General features: G+C 45.2%; 2 protein-coding genes across 2 annotated transcripts in view; one reads left to right on the forward strand and one right to left on the reverse strand.

Moving 5' to 3' along the window:
* Positions 1-19,117, forward strand: part of USP10 (ubiquitin specific peptidase 10) — an 82,735-nt gene that overhangs the window by 9,633 nt on the left and 53,985 nt on the right. The window lies entirely within an intron of this gene.
* Positions 14,150-14,563, reverse strand: LOC105726604 (protein C19orf12-like). The gene has a single exon (XM_064382960.1). The coding sequence runs from the start codon at positions 14,561-14,563 to the stop codon at positions 14,150-14,152; it is 414 nt and encodes a 137-aa protein (XP_064239030.1).

The raw sequence follows: 19,117 nt of genomic DNA on the forward strand, positions 1-19,117 counted from the left end.
AGGTCTTGACCAGGCACAGTGGCTTTTGCCTATAATCCCAGCACTTTGCGAGGCTGAGTTGGGTGGATCACCTGATGTCAGGAGTTTGAGAGCAGCCTAGCCAATATGGTGAAACTCTGTCTCTACTAAAAATGCAAAAATTAACTGGATGTGGTGGTGGGCCTCTATAATCCCAGCTACTTGGGAGGCTGAGGCAAGAGAATAGCTTGAACCTGGTGGGGCTGGGAGTGGAGGTTGAGGTTGCAATGAGCCCAGATCATGCCACTTCACTCCAACCTGGGGGAAAGAGAGAAACTGTTAAAAAAAAAAAAACCACAAAAGGAGGTCTGATTCACATTCAAATTCTTGTCCATTCATTGCCTTTGCACTAGATTTACAAGAGGACAGACTTTTCATTAGTTGGAGATTGGTAAATTACCTGCCCTAGGGAATAATGAGGAATTGGGTAATTAACCTCAGTTTTTCTCCATCTTCCTCAAAATCATGTTTTTTGTCTTTATCAAAGTTTCATCACTTTGTTTCATCAAAGTACTGCAGTGTCAAAAAATAAAACACTTCCAACTCAGGTCCCTTTCCTGAGAATTAACCACATTTAACTACTTCTGACTTGTAATAAAATGCAAAATCAGGGCTTCCAAGTGTGGTTTACTATTTTGTTTGGAATTAATTTGCAGAATATTAGACAGTTTTTTCAGAACCACGTATGAAGAACTTTGTATCTTTTGAGAATGTTCGGAGATTTTTGGTGTCCAGACATCAGGAGTATAGAGCTGAAAAGAGTATTCCTGTGCTTTAGAAGTTCGCAGGGTAGCGAGGGAGAGAAGCAGGCTCACTGCTGGGTGCATCCAGTTTTAGGGTGGTAATTCTTGTAACAGAAGTGTGAACAGCATAGTCAAGAACGTTCATTCGTTCAGCAAATAGTTACTGAGTGGCTGCTGTGTACCAGGCACTGTGAATGGAGTGATGAGCAAAAACAGGCATTGTTTCTCTCACTGAGGAGTTCATGGGTCTAGCAGATAATCACAGTTAGGTACATATCATTGCCAACTGAGAGATGTTTTCCAAAGGAAGGGAACACAACCTGAAGTCAAAGAATGGTTCCTGTGGAAGTGACGCGTTTGTAGCATGAGACAGTGGGAACAGCATGTGTGGTGGGCCTTTGGCTGGAGGGAATTTGGAGCATTTCGGGGAACTCAGCTAGGACCTGTATGTCTTGGGCACAGAGCTGGAGGGGAGGGATAGATGCTCCATCCAGCCTTGCAGCCTTTGTTAGATGTTACTGTCTTTATCCTGAGAAAAGTGTGGAAGAGGGGATGGTACAGTGTTTCACCATAATCAGTTTGCTGTTTGGGATCATACTCTGCCCCATGAAGAATAGACTAACAGGGGTCACAGTGACAATAAAGAGATTATTTTGGGGAGGGTCCTTGGACTTTTGACTCAGAGGGTACAGTGGAGGTGGAGTTGCATGACCAAGGTGTTGGTTACGTATAAGGTGTTTCGAAAAAGGAGGCTAGTGGAACTGAATGTTAGGCCAAGCTGGGAAGACACCTCTTCTAGAAAGGTGACATGAGTTGAGCTGGAGTTTTCCGGGCAGAGAAGCACAAGGACAAGGGCATATGGAGGAGAATGTTCAGAGGAACAGTCTCAAAGCCTGCAGCCTGTTTGGGAAACAGATACCTTCGTAGCTGAAATGGTCTGTAGGGTGAAGTGTTAGCCAGGAGTCTGGAGAGGAGAGGTAAAGAACTTGATAGTCCAAGCTCAAGATTGAATTAAGTTGGTAGCAACACTCTGGGTTAAGATTGCTGTTTGAGGCCAGGCACGTGGCTCACGCCTGTAATCCCAACACTTTGGGAGAGCGAGGTGGGTGGATCACTTGAGGTAAGGAGTTTGAGACCAGCCAGTCCAACGTGGTGAAACCGTATCTCTGCTAAAAATTCAAAAATTAGCCAGGCATGGTGGCGCATGTCTGTAATCCCAGCTCCTTGAGAGGCTGAGGCAGGAGAGTCACTTGAAGCTGGGAGACAGAGGCTGCAGTGAGCCGAGATTGTGCCACTGCACTCCAGCCTGGGCAACAGAGTGAAACTCTCTCAAAAAAAGATTGCTGGGTGAGATGATTATGCAGAGGTCTCATTGAGATCCTTTGACAGTTGTCAGGGGTTTGATTCTTTGGGTTCTCCTCCATAGCTGGGAATCTACTCTCTGCTCACCTTGGAATCTTAAGCCTCACAACTTCGTCGGGGGGGAAAGTAGGGCATTTCTTTTGGGGACTTCTGAGACAGATTAATGTGAGGCAAGTAGCCCTTCAGTGTCCTCAGTGATAATTGGATAGAGTAGTTAGAGAAGGTCATTTAGGGATGTTATTCCTTTTATTTTGAGCGGGAGGCACGTTTAAAACAAGCGTTTGTCCCCAATGACATTCCTGGAAAATAGAGAAAATATTAAGAAAAACTTGTTTATAATATCCCATGACTTTGAAGTGGCTTCTGTTAATATTTTAAATGTTTCCTTTAGCACTTTTGATAGTAAACTTTAGAAACTTGGAATCACTGGAATTAATGGCGTTTTAGGTTTGTGATCCTTGAGTGCCCTCTTCTAACACCAGAATCACGTGGCACCCTGGGTGCCACCCAGAGACCCTGAGTAAGGATCCCTGCGAGTAAGTCCCCGGTCGTTCAGCCAGGCTCAGGTTTCAGATCCTCTGCATGGCTTTGTGTGCAGCTTTTTTTTTCCTTTTTAACTTGTTGAGCACTTCCCCATAAATAGCAATAACCAAATCATATTTTGGACAAAGTGTTTTAGCATCTCCAGTCTGGGTTAGGTGTGAACAACAAAAATACGGATTGTGCCCCTCACTCTGAGTATGATAGTAATTAATTTTAGCGGTGAGTGGAGTTGGGGAACGTTCTGAGCAGGTGAGAAATCCTGACATTTTGCTGCTTTGAAGATCTGTCTTCTTGTGTCTTCAGAATGGGATTTCAGTTTGGTTTGGCATTCATTAACTAAATGGTTAATGGCTTTTAAACAAGCATTTACGCAGCACTTGCTCTGTGCCAGGGCCTGTGTTGGGATTTATAAGTTGCAAAAAACATATATATAATTTAAAATATAAGTACAGATGTGTTCCCCAAAGCCTTAAGAGCTGCTCTGGCTGGTGCTCTGCATCCCACATCTTGAAATAGGGCACCTGTGGACAGCATAGGATCAGCACACTCCACCACAGCTCAGTGTAGCTGTGAGCATCTGATGTCCCAGAGAACTGGAACTTTCTAATTCATCCTGAAGCCTGGTCGTCAGCATCTCTGAGGATGCGTGCGCAGCATCAAGCCCATTTGCCATCAGGAATTCTTGCTCCTTTTTGCTGTTGTTGGTCATGGATTCGTCAGGTGAGGAAATTCTGATCACAGTCTGGTGCTGAAATAATTATACTTGGTTCTCTCTTGCCTCTTACCTCTTTGCTCTTCTGGGCCACAACAGTGTGCACACACTTTTCTTCCCTTTGTTTAGGTGGTGGGAAAGGGCTAGTTTTTGTTTGTTTGTTTGTTTGTTTGAGATGGAGTCTTGTTCTGTCGCCCAGGCTGGAGTGCAGCACAAGGTCTCAGCTGGCTGTAACCTCCGCCTCCTCTCTCTGGCCTCGGCCTCCCGAGTAGCTGGGATTACAGGCACGTGCCACCATGCCTGGCTAATTTTTGTATTTTTAGTAGAGATGGGGTTTCACCATGTTGGCCAGGCTGACCTTGAACTCCTGACCTCAAGTGATCTGCCTGCCTCAGCCTCCCAAAGTGTTGGGATTACAGGTGTGAGCCACTGTGCTGACCTTTTTTTTTTTTTTTTTTTTCAATCTTAGAAAAGCATTTTCTTCAGTTTTGGCTGGAAATTTAGTTGACTGTAACTTGAACTTCACACATGATGATACTGTAGCAACATCCTAGCAATGAACTAGTCTTAGACACAGTTACCAGAGCTGTGTTTGGAGTTTGTCTCTCATCTCTTAGCACATGGTAAATAAGCCTGGTTTTTGCTTTTTTTGTTTTGTTTTTGTTTTGAGACAAAGTTTTATTCTTGTTGCCCAGGCTGGAGTGCAATGGTGTGATCTCGGCTCACTGCAACCTCTGCCTCCCGGGTTCAAGCGATTCTCCTGCCTCAGCTTCCCGAGTAGCTGGGATTATAGGCATCCACCACCATGCCCGGTTAATTTTATATTTTTAGCAGAGACTAAAAATTTCTCCATGTTGGTCAGGCCTGTCTCCAACACCCGACCTCAGGTGATCTGCCCTCCTCAGCCTTCCAAAGTGCTGGGATTATAGGCGTGAGCCACCGCGCCGGCTGGTTTTTGCTTTTTAAGGTGAACAGAAACCCCTTGCAGTTGTACTTTTTTGCACTTGCATCTTTTGGATGGAAACATCGATTTAAGTTAGCATATTAAGCAGTGGGTGTCTTTTCTATGAGAAGGGAAATACGTCACAGTATTGTGTGTGCACCATGAGCTTTGAGGGCCCTGTGGACTTGGGTTTCCTAGATGCCTTGTCCTTCTTGGGGAGGCAGTCAACTGTGTTCAGGGCCTGTGTGGGCCCTGTCCTGACAGTCGCGGAAGGAAGACGTGGGGAGATAGTGTCGTCTGCAGAGGCGAACACTACATGGATGAACTGGAGCAGCCGCCGTCCTGACTGATCTGTCAAGTCCAGAAGGCTTTCTTGAGTAGAGTGTGGTCTGGCTCCGGCCTCCCGACTGCCTAGCATACTAGGCACTCAGGTGTTTACCCATTGGATAGGTTAATTGCCAGGGACCAGCTGAAGAAAATAACAGAGAACAGCTGGTTGTCATTCACTGTTTTGAGGACTGCTTATGGTGTTTTTTGGTGTGTCTATAATAGTTTATAGGTATGAAGTTCAAGAACACAGCATGCCAGACTACAAGGGACAGATTTGCCTTCTGTAGAAATAGTAATGAGAGCTGATTAAGAAGAGGTGGCTGCTTCCCATAGTGTTCAGATTGATTGTCATTTCCGCATTTAGAATGCATGGGTGACATCTGAGCTTCTCTTCAGGTTCTTCAGTGCTCTCTTTATCTCTGTTGTGTAGTTTCTGGAATCCAGGTGACTGACTCGCACGTCACATGTCAGTTATTTTGCTTTATTTCTTGGGGGCTTTCTCTCTCTCTTTTTTTTTTTTCCCTGACAACTTCATCACATTCTTGGAGTATCTTGGGATCTTTCTCAACGAGTATAGTCTGGAGATCATAGGACAGTTACCGATGCAGATAAAATGCCTTCACCAGAGTTACCAACAAGTGCTTGGCTGTGGCTTTAGGCTCCGTGTACTAAAGCTCTTCCAGGCCTAGTTAGTGGGCATGCCAGTGGTCCTCGCAGGCTTGCTTAGAGCCACTGCAGCTGCCCCCAAATCCAAGAACCGGCGCAGCGCACCTTTCCAGTAGAGGGCCCGATTGTGTGTCACTGGTGAACCTGCAAAGAACTTTTCAGTTGGTTGCAGCACTTAGTTTGTATTTCTCCCACCTTTGCGATCTTAGGTGTCTGAGCCAAAGTCATCATTCATCCACTAGTTATTTATTGAGCTCTGTTATGTGCCAGGTATGGGTACAAAAATGAAGGGGAACACCTCGTCTCCCCAGACCCTCTGCTTGTAGACATGCTTGCCCTCTTTGTCCCTGTGGCTTGCTCCCCGACTTTCAGCGAGTGCCTGTGCCATCTTCTCAGACAGGCGCACTTTACCCACCTGTAAAATCGTGCCCTCCTTCACACTTGTCACCCTATACTTACCACCTGATACGTTATGTATCCGGTGTCCTGACGTGTTTGTCTTGTTCACTTTCTGTCTCCTCTGGTTAAGCTCGGTGAGGGCAGGGATTTTTGTTTGCTTTGTTCATTGCTAGGCCCCTGGTCCTAGAACATGGTAAGTGCTCAGTAAATATTTATTGACACACACATTCATGAAAGACATACCACGTTGGACAGATTCAGAAGCCCACACAGTCAAGTGTGGGAAAGAAGCTAGAGAGCCCGTCACAGGAGAGTCCAGGGCCACCTTGGCTCATGTTCGTGAGAAGAATAGTTCACAAAGATGCCTTTGGAACTGAGTTCTGTAAGTGTGCAGAGTCAGCCAGGCCAGCAGGGGCCCAAGAGAAGGGCACCCAAAGCAGGAACACGTGGCGTGTGTGGTGTTGCAGAAGTGCCTTTGCGGGATGGAGAGTTTGTAGGGGCTGTGGTGCTGGGAAGGTGGGTGGGATGGGTGCCTCTTGTAGGCTCCGCTAGAGCCTTTAAGCCTTGAAAGTTCTGGGAGACTTCAAAGGCTTCTCCTGGATACCAGAATAGTAAGGTTCGGTTGAGAGACAGGTCTGTGGTGGCCACAAGCAGTTTGGAAGGTGAAGGGTGAGGGCAGAGGCAGATTGTTGCAGAGACCCAGTTTAGAGGTATAGAGGGCCTCAGCAGTGCCTAGAGGAGGGGCAGGCCTTAGGGTGGCAGATGGCTGGTGGGAGCAGGATGCGCAGGGGAGAGGCAGCTCGTTGTGGTGTGTTAGTGGTGGTATTTTCCTTCTTGAAATGTGGAATGATGCTTGTTTAGTAAAATGTTTTCCGCACTTAATCCTGTTTTTTAAGAGATGGGGTCTGGCTCTGTCATCCAGGCTGGAGTGAGGGGCACGATCATAGCTCACTCACTGCAGCATCCAACTCCCAGGCCCAGGCCATCCTCCCTCCTTAGCCTCCCAAAATTCTGGGACTAAGGCCACCATGCATGGCTTTCCATTTCTTATGTTGTGAATGTTTTTCCATTAAAGATTTTCCTTTGCTCTTGTGTTTTTTAGATCTCAAGAGCCTTAACTCAATCTTCAGCGTTGTTTGTTAAGGACTGCAGAGTATTCACAGGTTATAGTTTACGCGTGCTAACAGTGGTAATGTTTAGTAGTTTTTTGATCCAATTTTTAGTTGTAAGGTGTGAATTATCTTATTTCTTAGAGCAAATTAAGCACATTATTGTAAACTGCAAGATGAACGTCCTTAAATCGTCGATTATTTTGGGGGTGAAGGGAGAGGTACATTTTGCTGAAGGATAGTAAGATAATTAGGGGATATTTAAAACATCAAGTTTTTAAAAAAATTTTTAAACTAATATCAAAAACAAGTTCTACATATGAAATCTTTGAAAAGTATTTTAAAAGATTGGTTTATTAATTAATTTTTTTTTTTTTTTGAGACAGAGATTTGCTCTGTCACCCAGGATGGAGTGCAGTGGTGCAGTCGCCGCTCACTGCAACCGCTACCTCCTGGACTAAAGCAATTCTCTTGCCTCAGCCTCCTGAGTAGCTGGGACCACAGGCGTGCACCACCACGTCCAGCTAATTTTTGTATTTTTTAGTAAAGACAAGGTTTTACCACTTTGGCCAGGCTGGTCTTGACCTCCTGACCCCAAGTGGTCTGCCCACCTCAGCCTCCCAAAGTGCTGAGATTACGGGCATGAGCCACCACTCCTGGCCTGTTTATAATATTTATCAATAAGCTGGCTTATGTTTGGTGAAGCCAACTATTTCAGCTACTGCTGTAGATATCCAGGAAGATAACCGAAGCATCCTTACCCTTGTGTATAATAGATAGCTAAGGCATAAGAAACAACTGAGCATATTACAAGATGTGTAATTAAGTACTGAGTTCCGTGGTGCATGTGGTAAGTTCTTTTGTAGTAATTCAGAGAACGGAGAAGGGTAATGAGCTAGTTTTGAGAAGGAATAGGGTCTCCACCTCCCAGAGTGCTGGGATTGATTATAGGTGTGAGCCACTGCATCCAGCTGGGTGATCTTACTACTTTATATGAATTCTCTGGTCACTGCTGCCCAACTATCTTTCTATCTCCTTTTTTGCTCACCCCATTCATGTGTTAGGGTGCCCTCCTTTAAAAAAAAAAAAGTAGAACTCAACTTTCTAACTGGTTTACACTATAAACTAGAGATTTAGTGGCTCATGTAACTAGAAATTCCACAGGTGAATCAGGCTTCAGAGTTGGTTTAATTCAGCCATTCAGTTATAGTTTTGAGGAACTGGTTTCTTTTCATTTTTCACTTTTCACGTCTTCATCTTTTCATTCTGTGTGTTGTATTACCCAAGGGCTAGTTTCCCCCAAGATGGCAGAATGGCCACAGCAGTTGCAGGCTTCGCATTTGGGCATAGCCTCTGTCAGACCACCCTGACCGAGACAGTAAGTGTGCACCCCAGAATTCTAGGCAGTGTCCTGAGCTCCATGCCCTTTGGGTCATCCCTGGACCAGAGCACTGTTTCTAGAAAGGTGGTTATGCCAGGTGGGGCTCCCCTGTGGCCTGGAGTTAGGTGTGTGTTGACCTCTGAACTGGGAGACCACTATCCCACAGGGTAGGAAGGGTGACTGGCCAATTCATTAATGTCCCAAATGAGTGTAATGTCTCTCCCCTATGCCAGTTTCTCCTGGACCCTTCATACTGGAAGAATGTCGTTTCTCTCTGGCAAATCTTCTGTATTGTTTGATTGTATCTTACAATCTTCTTTAAATCGTTGCTTAACTATTAATGTGTCTGTGCCTTGAGGTCAGCCCCAGTTCCAATCCTGTTCCATTTTGTTTGTGGAATCTCAGGCAAGGGATGAGGAGGTGGGGATGAGGAAGAGAGAGGAATCTAGGACGACTTCTGGATCTCTGGCTTGTGAAACTGGAAGGATGGGGATGTCAGTCACCAAGAGAGGAAGCACAGGGGTAGTTGGGACGGGGAGCTGAGGACTGTGAGCCATTCTGTCAGCGTTTGAGAGTCTCTTAGGTCCAAGCATTTTACTAGGTAGATAGGAGGAGGCTACCACCTAGGTTTCTCTGAACTTTCAGTTTTTTCATCTTCATGATTCAACATATCTTTAGTAGATTCTAAGTATTGTGCTTCAATGGACGAAATCCAGAAGTGACACAAGGAGGTAACAGCTCATTCACAGAGACATAGGTCAGTGAGTCTTACTACGAGATGTGAACAGTGCTTTGGCAGAAATAGGGTTGGAACCACTTCCTGCAGCGGTGATGCCTGTGTTGAGGTTTGAAGGGCAAGTAGGTCTTCTTCAGAGCATGGTGGGAAGAGGGAGCTGCCTGCGTAAAGGCTTGTGGGCAGAATAATGAATAAGTGCAGAGTAACTGGGATCTTAGGTGCACAGGGTTGTAGGCAGAGACGCCCATTACAGCAAGCTGAAGAGTTAAGATTCTACCTTTATATACACCTTATAATTAGAGGACTGACCACATGTCCTGGTCTACACATATCATCCCAGCATAATTCATCATCGTGATCCTTTCACTCCGAAATGTGCCTCTAATTTGGATGATAAATGGTTACCCAACTTAAAATAGAAGTCCAGACCCATAGGGACAGTCACTGTGATAGCAGTGTGCTTCTTTCACAGTAGGACCTTGGGATTACATGAGATTGAGCATAGCAGTACCTCTCAAACTTCACAGTCCATGGAGAAACAGCTGTGGGTCTTATGAATATGCATATTTGAATTCAGTCCATCTGGGGTGGGCCTCGAGAGCTGTCTAAGCTCCTGGGTCATTCCTAGGCTGCTGACCTGGGGACCTCACTTTGAGTAGTAGGTAGTATTGGACTTCAGGAGCCTCAGAGGGTCTGTGAAGTTCTGAAGTCATATGCAGAAATGCGTGTACATGCATTCTTTAGAGGTGGGCCTAATTCCCTTGCGTTAGTTTCTCAAGGAGGTCTGCTGCCATCCAAAACAGATCAGGAATCACTGCCTTTTGGAAGTGATGTGCAGATTAAATGAAACATGTTGATTCAATGCCTTTAACATTGTCCAGAGCATAATGGACACGCAGTATGCACTAGCTGTATGTCCTCCTTCCCTTCCCTGACCCAAGTTCTTTGAAGGCAGGACACATTGCTTCAACATTTTAAATGGCTTTTTAATGTCCTTTTTATGCTATTGGTGCTCAGTAAATGTCGATTCAGCTTGGTGACAAGCTGTTTGAGGACTGTGAGCCATTCTGTCAGCATTTGAGAGTCTCTTACGTCCAAGCATGTTATTAGGTAGATAGGAGGAGGCGCCGGGCGCGGTGGCGCGTGCCTGTAGTCCCAGCTACTCGGGAAGCTGAGGCTGGAGAATCCCTTGAGTTCAGGAGTTCTGAGCTGTAGTGCACTATACTGATCAGGTGTCCGCACTAAGTTCGGCATCAATATGGTGACCTCTTGGGAGCGGCGGACCACCACGTTGCCTAAGGAGGGGTGAACCGGCCCAGGTCGGAAACGGAGCAGGTTAAAACTCCCTTGCTGATCGATAGGAGGAGGCCACCACCTAGGTTATTGCAGATACCCAGGCAGGTGGAATCATTAGGGCCTGTGCTGTTTAGTAACTGTTGAATTGAAGAGGAGATGAATCAGTTCTTAGGAATCTTCTTCCTGAGTTATAATGTGCGTTCAGAAAAGTGCTTCTCCTGCCTTTGATTCATCGAGGTCCTGTTCTCTGGCTCTCAGTTGTGTGTGATTTTAGTATGGATTAATTACTTCTTGTAATGCTTAATTTAATTCCTTCAGTTGTTATTCTTGCCAAATGAAGTTTTCCTAAACGTTTTGATATTTTGTTGAGTTGGTTCCAGAAATTTGGCACTTGTGATCACCTTAGGGTATTTGTGATGGAAAGGGTATATAATTTATGGTATTTTCAAAGTTTCTTAAGAGATGGGAAGAACAGTGATGAGAGAGATTTGAAGATCAGTGGTCTTACGGAGTTGTAGTTGCTTCAGAGACTTGACTCTGTTAAGAAGGGAGAATCTTGGATTGGAAGGTTATTTTTGAGAAGGTGGAGTGTTGGTAGTGAAACTTAGATTTCAGTGAATTAAAAGAGCAAATGAGAGATGAGGATAATTACAAAATAAATTTCTTTTATTCAAAAGAAATTTGAGACAGGATTGTGCTCTGTGACCCAAGATAGAGTACAGTGGTGCAATCATGGCTCACTGTAGCCTCGAAGTTATGGGCTCAAGGGATCCTCCCACCTCAGTTCCCTGAGGATCTGGGACTGCAGGTACGGGCCACTGTGCTTGGCAGGAGTTTAATTTTTCTGTCACATTTCTTGTAGTTTAGTTGCATTACAGTTTTTCTTCTGGCCAGTACAGTGGCCCACACCTCTAATCCCAGCACGTTGAGATGCAGAGACAGGTGGATCACCTGAGATCAGGAGTTTGAGACCAACCTGGCCAACATGGTGAAATCCTGTCTTTACTAAAAAGACAGAAATTAGCTGGGCATGGTGGCACGCACCTGTAATACCAGATACTCGGGAGGCTGAGGCAGGAGAATTGCTTGAACCTGGGAGGCAGAGGTTACAGTGAACTGAGGTTGCACCACTGTACTCCAGCCTGGGCAACAGAGTGAGACTCTGTCTCGCCCCCCCACACACATTTTTTTCTTCTGATTGACATTTAGGTGTTGCTGTTGTTGTTGTTTTTGAGAAGGAGTCTTGCTCTCTTGCCCAGGCTGGAATACAGTGGTGTGATCTTGGTTCATTGCAACCTCCTCCTCCTGGGTTCAAGTGATTTTCCTGCCACAGCCTCCTGAATACCTGGGATTACAGATGCCCACCACCACACCCAGATAATTTTGTATTTTAGTAGAGACGGATTTTCACTGTGTAGGTCAAGCTGATCTGGAACTCCTGACCTCAAAAGATCCACCCACTTTGGCCTCCCAAAGTGTTAGGATTACAGGTGGGAGCCACCATGCTCGGCCAGTTTTGTTGTGTTTTTTTGCCTTCGTTAAGTTGTTAATAATTAATAAGCCCTTGAAAGCACTAAAACGGTTCCCATTTTAAAGACATCTGTTCTGGATGTTGTTCATCAGCTTTATAAAGTGAATAATTATCTCAAATTATTTTATAATTTCTTTTTTACTTGGGGAGCATAAGTGAATCGAGAAGTAGCTGTGCTCATCCTCCTGTTTTCTGCTTAGTTTCTCCCACCTTCTCAGTTGCCTGTAGTCATAGAGCTTTTTCTTGGATCACGGGAATGCTCCTACACAGTGATTCTAAACTCTGTAAGTCAGAATCACACAGGAAGTGTTTGAAATGCTGAATGAGGCCTGGACTGCACTCTAGACCACTGAAACCAGAATTGTTGCAAGTATGGCCTGAGTATGCTCTGATTCTGAGTGTGGCCAGGTTCGAGGACTGTTGTCTTAGGCGTTTGTCCAGCATGGTTTAGCCTGCTCCTCTGCTAGGTGAGTACCGCAGGGGGTTGTTCATCTGCTTTTATGTGGGAAATCAAGTGTAGGGAGCTGATGGGGCAAAAAAATCTCTTTCAGGATATGCAGGTCCCATAAAGGGGACTTTGAGGTCTGGAGTTAACAGTTTTTTAGTTAAAGATTTCAGACCATATCCTTGAACCTAAATGTATAATTAAAGAGTGGAATGCAAACTATTAGGATTTTTGCTGGTAAAGCAAGCTATACTTGCATAATGTGTATCTTCGGAGGACATGTCTCAACAGATCGTTAGGTGAAAGTTAAACCGCAGAAGTAAGCAGTGGACTACTTCCTTAGCTATCATACCTCTTTTTGCATTCTTTTATTTTCAGCAGATAGTAATTTTGCAGCTTTTTACTTCTTCAATCAAACCTTCTAAGTAACCTGGTTTCCTTTAACAACAAAGGAGGTCATTAAGGGGGAAGTTCTGTACTTCATCTTTTTTTTTTTTTTTTTTTGACTTTTTAGAAAAACATTTGTTGTGATCAGTCACACTCAGGTTGTAGTTCTGAAAGCAAAGTGAAAACACACAGTACAACTATGCCTCAGTATCCATGGGGGTTGGGTTCCAGGACTGCACCCCCAACCCTCAGACATCAAAATCTGAGGATGCTCAAGTCCCTGATAGGCAATGGCAGAGTGTTTGCATTTAACCTACACACACCTTCCTGCATGATTTAAATCATCTCTAGATTACTTATAATACCAAATACACTATAAATGCTATGTAAATATGCTATACCATATTGTTTAGGGAATAAGGGCAGGAAAAAAGGTCTGTATGTGTTCGGTACAGATGCATTTTTTTTTTCCAAATATTTTCTATCCAAGACTGGTTGGATCCAAATTGTGGAACCCACGGTTACAGAGAGCTGACTGTACTGGGGAAATTTTTAGGGTGGAAACGTTTCTTAGAGATGGTTTATATCACAGCACTTCAGCAAGAGCAATACAGGCATACCTCTCTCTACTATGCTTTGCAGATACTGTGTCCTTTCAGAAATGGAAGGTTTGTAGGAGCCCTGCATCAGGCAAGTCTTTTGGCACCATTTTTCCAACAACATGTGCTCCCTTTGTGTTTCTGTGTCAGCATTTTGAACAATAAATATTTTTAAATTAAGGTTTGTACATTTTTTTAGACATAATGCCACTGCACCTTATCTCTGAGGTATGCCTGTACATTTTACTAAGAATATTTCATTTGAGAAGTAAACCTCAAGAACTGCTGTGACTTTTCAGATGGAAAGAGCGAGGCCCTGGGAGGGCGAGTCTAGGTGTGCAGCTAGTGGGGTCCAGGGTCAAGTCCACTTGGTGCTTGAGGCTTCACTCAGCAGGCCGCCCGTCCCCTCCATGGGGCCATTTGGCGGTCCCTGGGTAGGGGAGGGCTGCACTAGGAGGTAAATGTGATTCCAGCATGGGCCGCTCCAAGGCTCTGAGACCCCAAGGCCCGCAGAGGGGTGGCCTCCAGTCCTGCAGCAGGTGTTTGGAAGAGGAGTCATCTCCCAAGATGAGAAGACCCCCAGGGGAGGATGAGGCGTGGTCAGACCATTGGCTGGCATGATCATTTCCCCAGACCCCTGCGGGTGAGAGGATCCAGTAGATGCCACTGAAACCTGGGCCAGGCAGGCCTTTGCTCTTCACCGAGGGGGTCGGTCAGAGGGCTGTGATGGCACATCAGTGCACATGCCGCTGGCACATGCTTCTTCGTAAGTAATATCTGGAACACGACACTGCACAGAGGTCGCCTCTCCAGCAGGACATTGCTAGTAGTACACTGATGATGTGGGGGTTCCCCAGGGGCATCCACTGGGCTTCTCCCGACTCCCAAGCCACCTCTTCAGAGTCACAGAGTCATCTAAAGGAGTCCCCCACTTCCCCGGAGGTGTGGCCTAGTCGTCATACTGGATCTCGGCCCACAGCTCCTTAATGACATAGTTCACCAGCGTGGCCAGCAGCTGCTGCTGCAGGGCCTCGCTGCCCATGACCAGAGTGGTCAGCTGCACAGTGTCTGTGCACTCCAGGTGTGTGGCTTCATTAAAGAGCCTCTGCTGCTCGGCAGGGGGCAGCTCCGTTATGATCTGAGGAATTGGCTTAAACTGTCCACTTGTCACCCAGGCACCTAACAGCCCCCCGACAGCCTTCCCAATGGCAAGTCCTGGCGGGCCACCCACCAAACCCCCGATGAAGGCCACGGCCCCTGTGACCAGGGCACCCTGCCCGGAGTGCTTGACCACCGCCTTAATCTTCCTCTCCCCGGAAAGGGAGCACAGCAGCTTCATGATGTCCTCCACAATGATGGTCATCGTTGCGGGCTTTTACCTGGGGGAGCGAAGACCTGTGGTGCGCGCTCGGCAGTCAGAGGCGGCTACAGCCCACACGGAGATGGAGACGCGCCCGCAACCCTGGCCCTGCTGTCCCCCCGCTCCTTGCCCGGCTCCCTGGCCCTGGTCCCAGCCCCGGCCCCGTGGAGGGTCGCGCAGGCCTCGGCGACAATCCCAGCGCTTGTACTTAATCTTAAAGCTGGAAGGAGAGGAGTATATTTACCAGCCAATCTAAGTACTTCTAGATTTTCTGGGATATTTTAATAGACTGTTGACAGTGGCCAGCAAATCAGAGGAAAATCATTTCTGTAGTCAGGCGTCTGTTTTCATGGATGTCCTTTAACACGAAGCTCTGCTATAGCGATATGCTTTTCTTCCTGGCAGGTGGCCTTCAGTAGCTGGGCTTTTGTTGGTCTGGTTCCAGCATATGTTATTAAGTGAAAAATCCTGTGGAACAGATGGCACGTACAAATTTCTGCCCATGTAGCACTCTGTTTAATGAAACACTATAGTTTTGCTTCATTGTTTTTGGCAGTAATTGTCTTTGTGTGGAGTTTGAATACGTGGTATGAGAAGCTCAGCAGTAATAAAGGTTGAGCCAGGCAAGAATAATCTGAAGTGATTGAGTGATGATGGGACAGAGGCTGAAAAGAGTGGAGCACTGTTCCACTGAAAACAGATGCAGAATAGAAAAGACGATGCGGGTTTTAAGGTGTGTGGAGCACCGGGAGGTCTTTGGACCAAGGAACATGAAACTAAAAATCCCAGCGTGTGGATGCTGACAGGTAGAGTGTGCTGAAGAGTTCTTCTTCCTTAAATGAAAGATGAAAACTGACCCTTGGTCTTCAAGAACTCTGATGATGGTACTGCTTCAAATGCCTTACATAGATTGTGCATCACAATTTTTAAAAAGTCCATCTTACTGAAGTAGAATTTAATACAGTAAATGCGCCCATTTGAAGTTTGTAGTTTGAGGTTTTTTGTTTTTGTTTTTGAGACAAGGTGTTGCTGTCTCCCAGGCAGTGGTGTAATCCCAGCTCGCTGTAGTCTTGACCCCCTGAGCTCAAGCCATCATCCTGCCTCAGCCCTCCAAGTAGCTGGGACTATAGGCATGTGCCACCAAGCCCAGCTATTTTTTTTAAGAGACAGAGTCTCGCTCTGTCACCGAGGCTGGAGTGCAGTGGCACAATCACGGCTTACTGCAACCTCTGCCTTCCTGGCTCAAGCAATTCTGCCTCAGCTCCTGAGTAGCTGGGACTACAGGTACATGCCACCATGCCTGGCTAATTTTTTGTGTTTTAGTAGAGATGGGGTTTCACTGTGTTGCCCAGGCTGGTCTTGAACTCCTGAGCTCAGGCAATCCACATGCCTTGGCCTCCCAAAGTGCTACAAGCTCAGCTATTTTTATAAAAATTTTTGTAGAGATGAAGTTTTACTGCGTTGTCCAGGATGGTCTTGAACTTGTCTCAAGTGATCCTCTCACCTTGGCCTCCCAAAGTGGTGGAATTACAGGTGTGAGCCATCACGCCCATCTCAGTTTGGGTTTTGACAAATGTATACGCCAAAGTAGTAACTACTACTACAGTCAAGATACAGACCATTTCCATTGCCCAGAGAGTTTCTTCATGCCCTTTTGCCTTGAATCCCACCATCTTCAGGCGGGCAGTGGTCTGATTCTGTCACTATAGGCTAAGAAAGTTTGCCTTTTCTAGAATTACATTGATGCAGAATGATAGAAACTGTACTCTTTTGTTTCTTTTTTTTGAAACAGAGTCTCGCTCTGTCACCCAGGCTGGAGTGCAGTGGCACAATCTCAGCTCACTGCCACCTCTGCCTTCCAGGTTCAAGTGATTCTCCTGCCTCAGCCTCCTCAGTAGCTGGGACTATAGGTGTGCACCACCATACCTGGCTAATTTTTGTATTATTAGTAGAGATGGGGTTTCACCATACTAGCCAGGCTGGTTTTGAACTCCTGACCTCGTGATCCACCTGCCTTGGCCTCCCAAAGTGCTGGGCTTGCAGGCATGAGCCACCGTACTCAGCTTTGTTTGGTTTCTTTCACTCAGCCTAACTTTTTTGAGATTCAGCCGTGTTGAGTGTTGAGTTCCAGCCTTTTCAGTACTGGCTAGTATTCCTTAATGGATGTCCCACAATTTGCTTGTCTCCACGTTTCTTGATAGACTTTTTTGTTGTTCCCACTGTTTGACTATTATAAATGCATCTGCTGTTTACATTCCCATACAAGTGTCTGTGTGGACATAGGTTTTCATTTCTTGTGGGTAAAATGTGGTAAGCGTATATTCTATTTTATAAGAAACTCCAAGGCTTTTTCACAGCGGCCATGCCATTTTCTATCTGCACCAGCAGTGTATGAGAATTCTGCTTCTCTGTCCTCACCAACATTTGGTATTGTCAGACTTCTTTTTTTGAGACAGAGTCTCACTCTATCGCCAAGGCTGGAGCAGTGGCGTGATCTTGGCTCACTGCAACCTTCTCCTCCCAGGTTCAAGCAGTTCTCTTGCCTCCGCCTCTCAAGTAGCTGGGATTGTAGGCGGACGCCACCACGCCTGGCTAATTTTTTATTTTTAGTAGAGATGGAGTTTCACCATGCTGGCCAGTCTCAAACTCTTGACCTCAAGTGATTTGTCCACCTCAGCCTCCCAAAGTGCTGATGTTACAGGCATGAGCCACCGTGCCCAGCCCAGCCTTTTTAACTTTATTGCATGTCAATTTAAAAGGAGATAATTTTTTGTCCCCGGGAACATGACTTCCTGTCACTCATAGCAAAGTGAAACTGAGTACAAATAGGTGGTTCTTAGTAAAATCTGTCCAAAAAGACAGTTTGAGCAGAAAGGAGAGTAAGAAAGGCAGTCTGAGAGCCCGCATCACACTAGACACAGGTGATCTTATTTGAGGGGCAAGGATGGTGGGGGTGGGGAATACAAGTGGATTTTAAAAGGAGTGACCTGCCCCAATACCTTCTCAGCATATCCATGGTTTTTTTGGCCCTTTTTCTCCCCTTATAAATTTAAACTTTTGAAAAGTGGTTTCTCTTTAGCTTCGGAAATGGATCACATGGGAATTGTTAATGATTTTTCTCTAGGTCAAAATTAGATATTCCTTTAAAGTTTTCTGTAAAACTTAATTCAGTTATCATGGTTGCGTTTAAGTGTTATATTTTAAAAATAAGTGTTATTTCTTGATTATATTTATTTAAAGATTGTATTTGAAAATGAAAAATGTACTCCTAGCTGGAACATCTCTGGTGGTAATAAAAACATGAGAATAAAAATGATTCAGAGTGATCAAGTTAGGATTTTGTCAGCCCGTTGACATCTGGGAAGTCGCAATGATTGCTGTGGAGTATGGAGAAATTATTCTTTGTCCTTAGAGCTTTTTATTTGTGTCTGTTTTCATTTTCCTCTTCCTGAATTCATTTGTTCAACAAAGGTATTTTGAGCACCTACTGTATGCCAAGTGTACTGCATTAACTCCTGGCTCTACAAAGATGTATCTGTACTTCAGAGACATCAGCTTTATGGAGGTATAATGCATGTGCACTGAATTTCACCCATGTGAAGTGTATGTTTCCATGAATTTGAACAGATGTATGCATTTGTGTAGTCACCTCCACAATCAAGATACCAATTCTGTCATTCCCCAGAGTTTTCTTTGAACCCCTTGCAACCTCTTCTCTTGTTCATCCTTGGCCCCAACAAAGATGGAACTGCTTCTGTTACAGTTTCTTTTGCTTTTTTATTGGTTTCTTCTTCAATTTCTTTTTTTGTTTCTTTTTTTTTTGAGACAGAGTTTCGCTCTTGTTGCCCAGGCTGAAGTGCAATGGCATGATCACAGCTCACCACAACCTCTGCTTCCCGAGTTCAAGCAATTCTCCTGCCTCAGCCTCCTGAGTAGCTGGGATTACAGGCATATGCCACCATGCCCGGCTAATTTTCTATTTTTAGTAGAGATGGGGTTTCTCCATGTTGATCAGACTGGTCTCGAACCCCTGACCTCAGGTGATCCGCCTGCCTCGGGCCTCCCAAAGTGCCGGGATTACAGGCATGAGCCACTGTGCCCAACCCATTTCTTTTTTTCTTAAGGTCAGCACCAAGGTGATTGTAATGAATATGAAAGTAGGTGGAATCTTGAACTATGGCTGTCCCAGATAAAGTTTATCCCAGATAAAGTTTACTGAATTTACTCCCTAATTTATCTGCTCTGTTTCATACAATAGCAATTTTACGTAGCAAGTCATTCAGTAATGAGGGCTATCTATATTATCTTGCTATTTAGTACTAGTTAAGAGCAAAGCCAGTTAAAATTTGACGGGCATTTTGTAATATAGTTGTAATATAAACACGGGACTGAAACGTTGGTAAAAGTGGGTTTTTGTAAAGTGAATCGTGTTTTCTAATTTGGAGATTCAATATGTGGAAGGAAATTTCAGCTCAGAATCTCCATGAAAGCACTTAATATACAAGCCAACCCATTGAAAACCATATTTTGAAAGGTAAAGTGATTACTTTTTGATAG

This window comes from Aotus nancymaae, unplaced genomic scaffold (assembly GCF_030222135.1).
Source record: "Aotus nancymaae isolate 86718 unplaced genomic scaffold, 86718_ANA_hifiasm-v0.15.2.pri h1tg000030l, whole genome shotgun sequence".
Taxonomy (NCBI): domain Eukaryota; kingdom Metazoa; phylum Chordata; class Mammalia; order Primates; family Aotidae; genus Aotus; species Aotus nancymaae.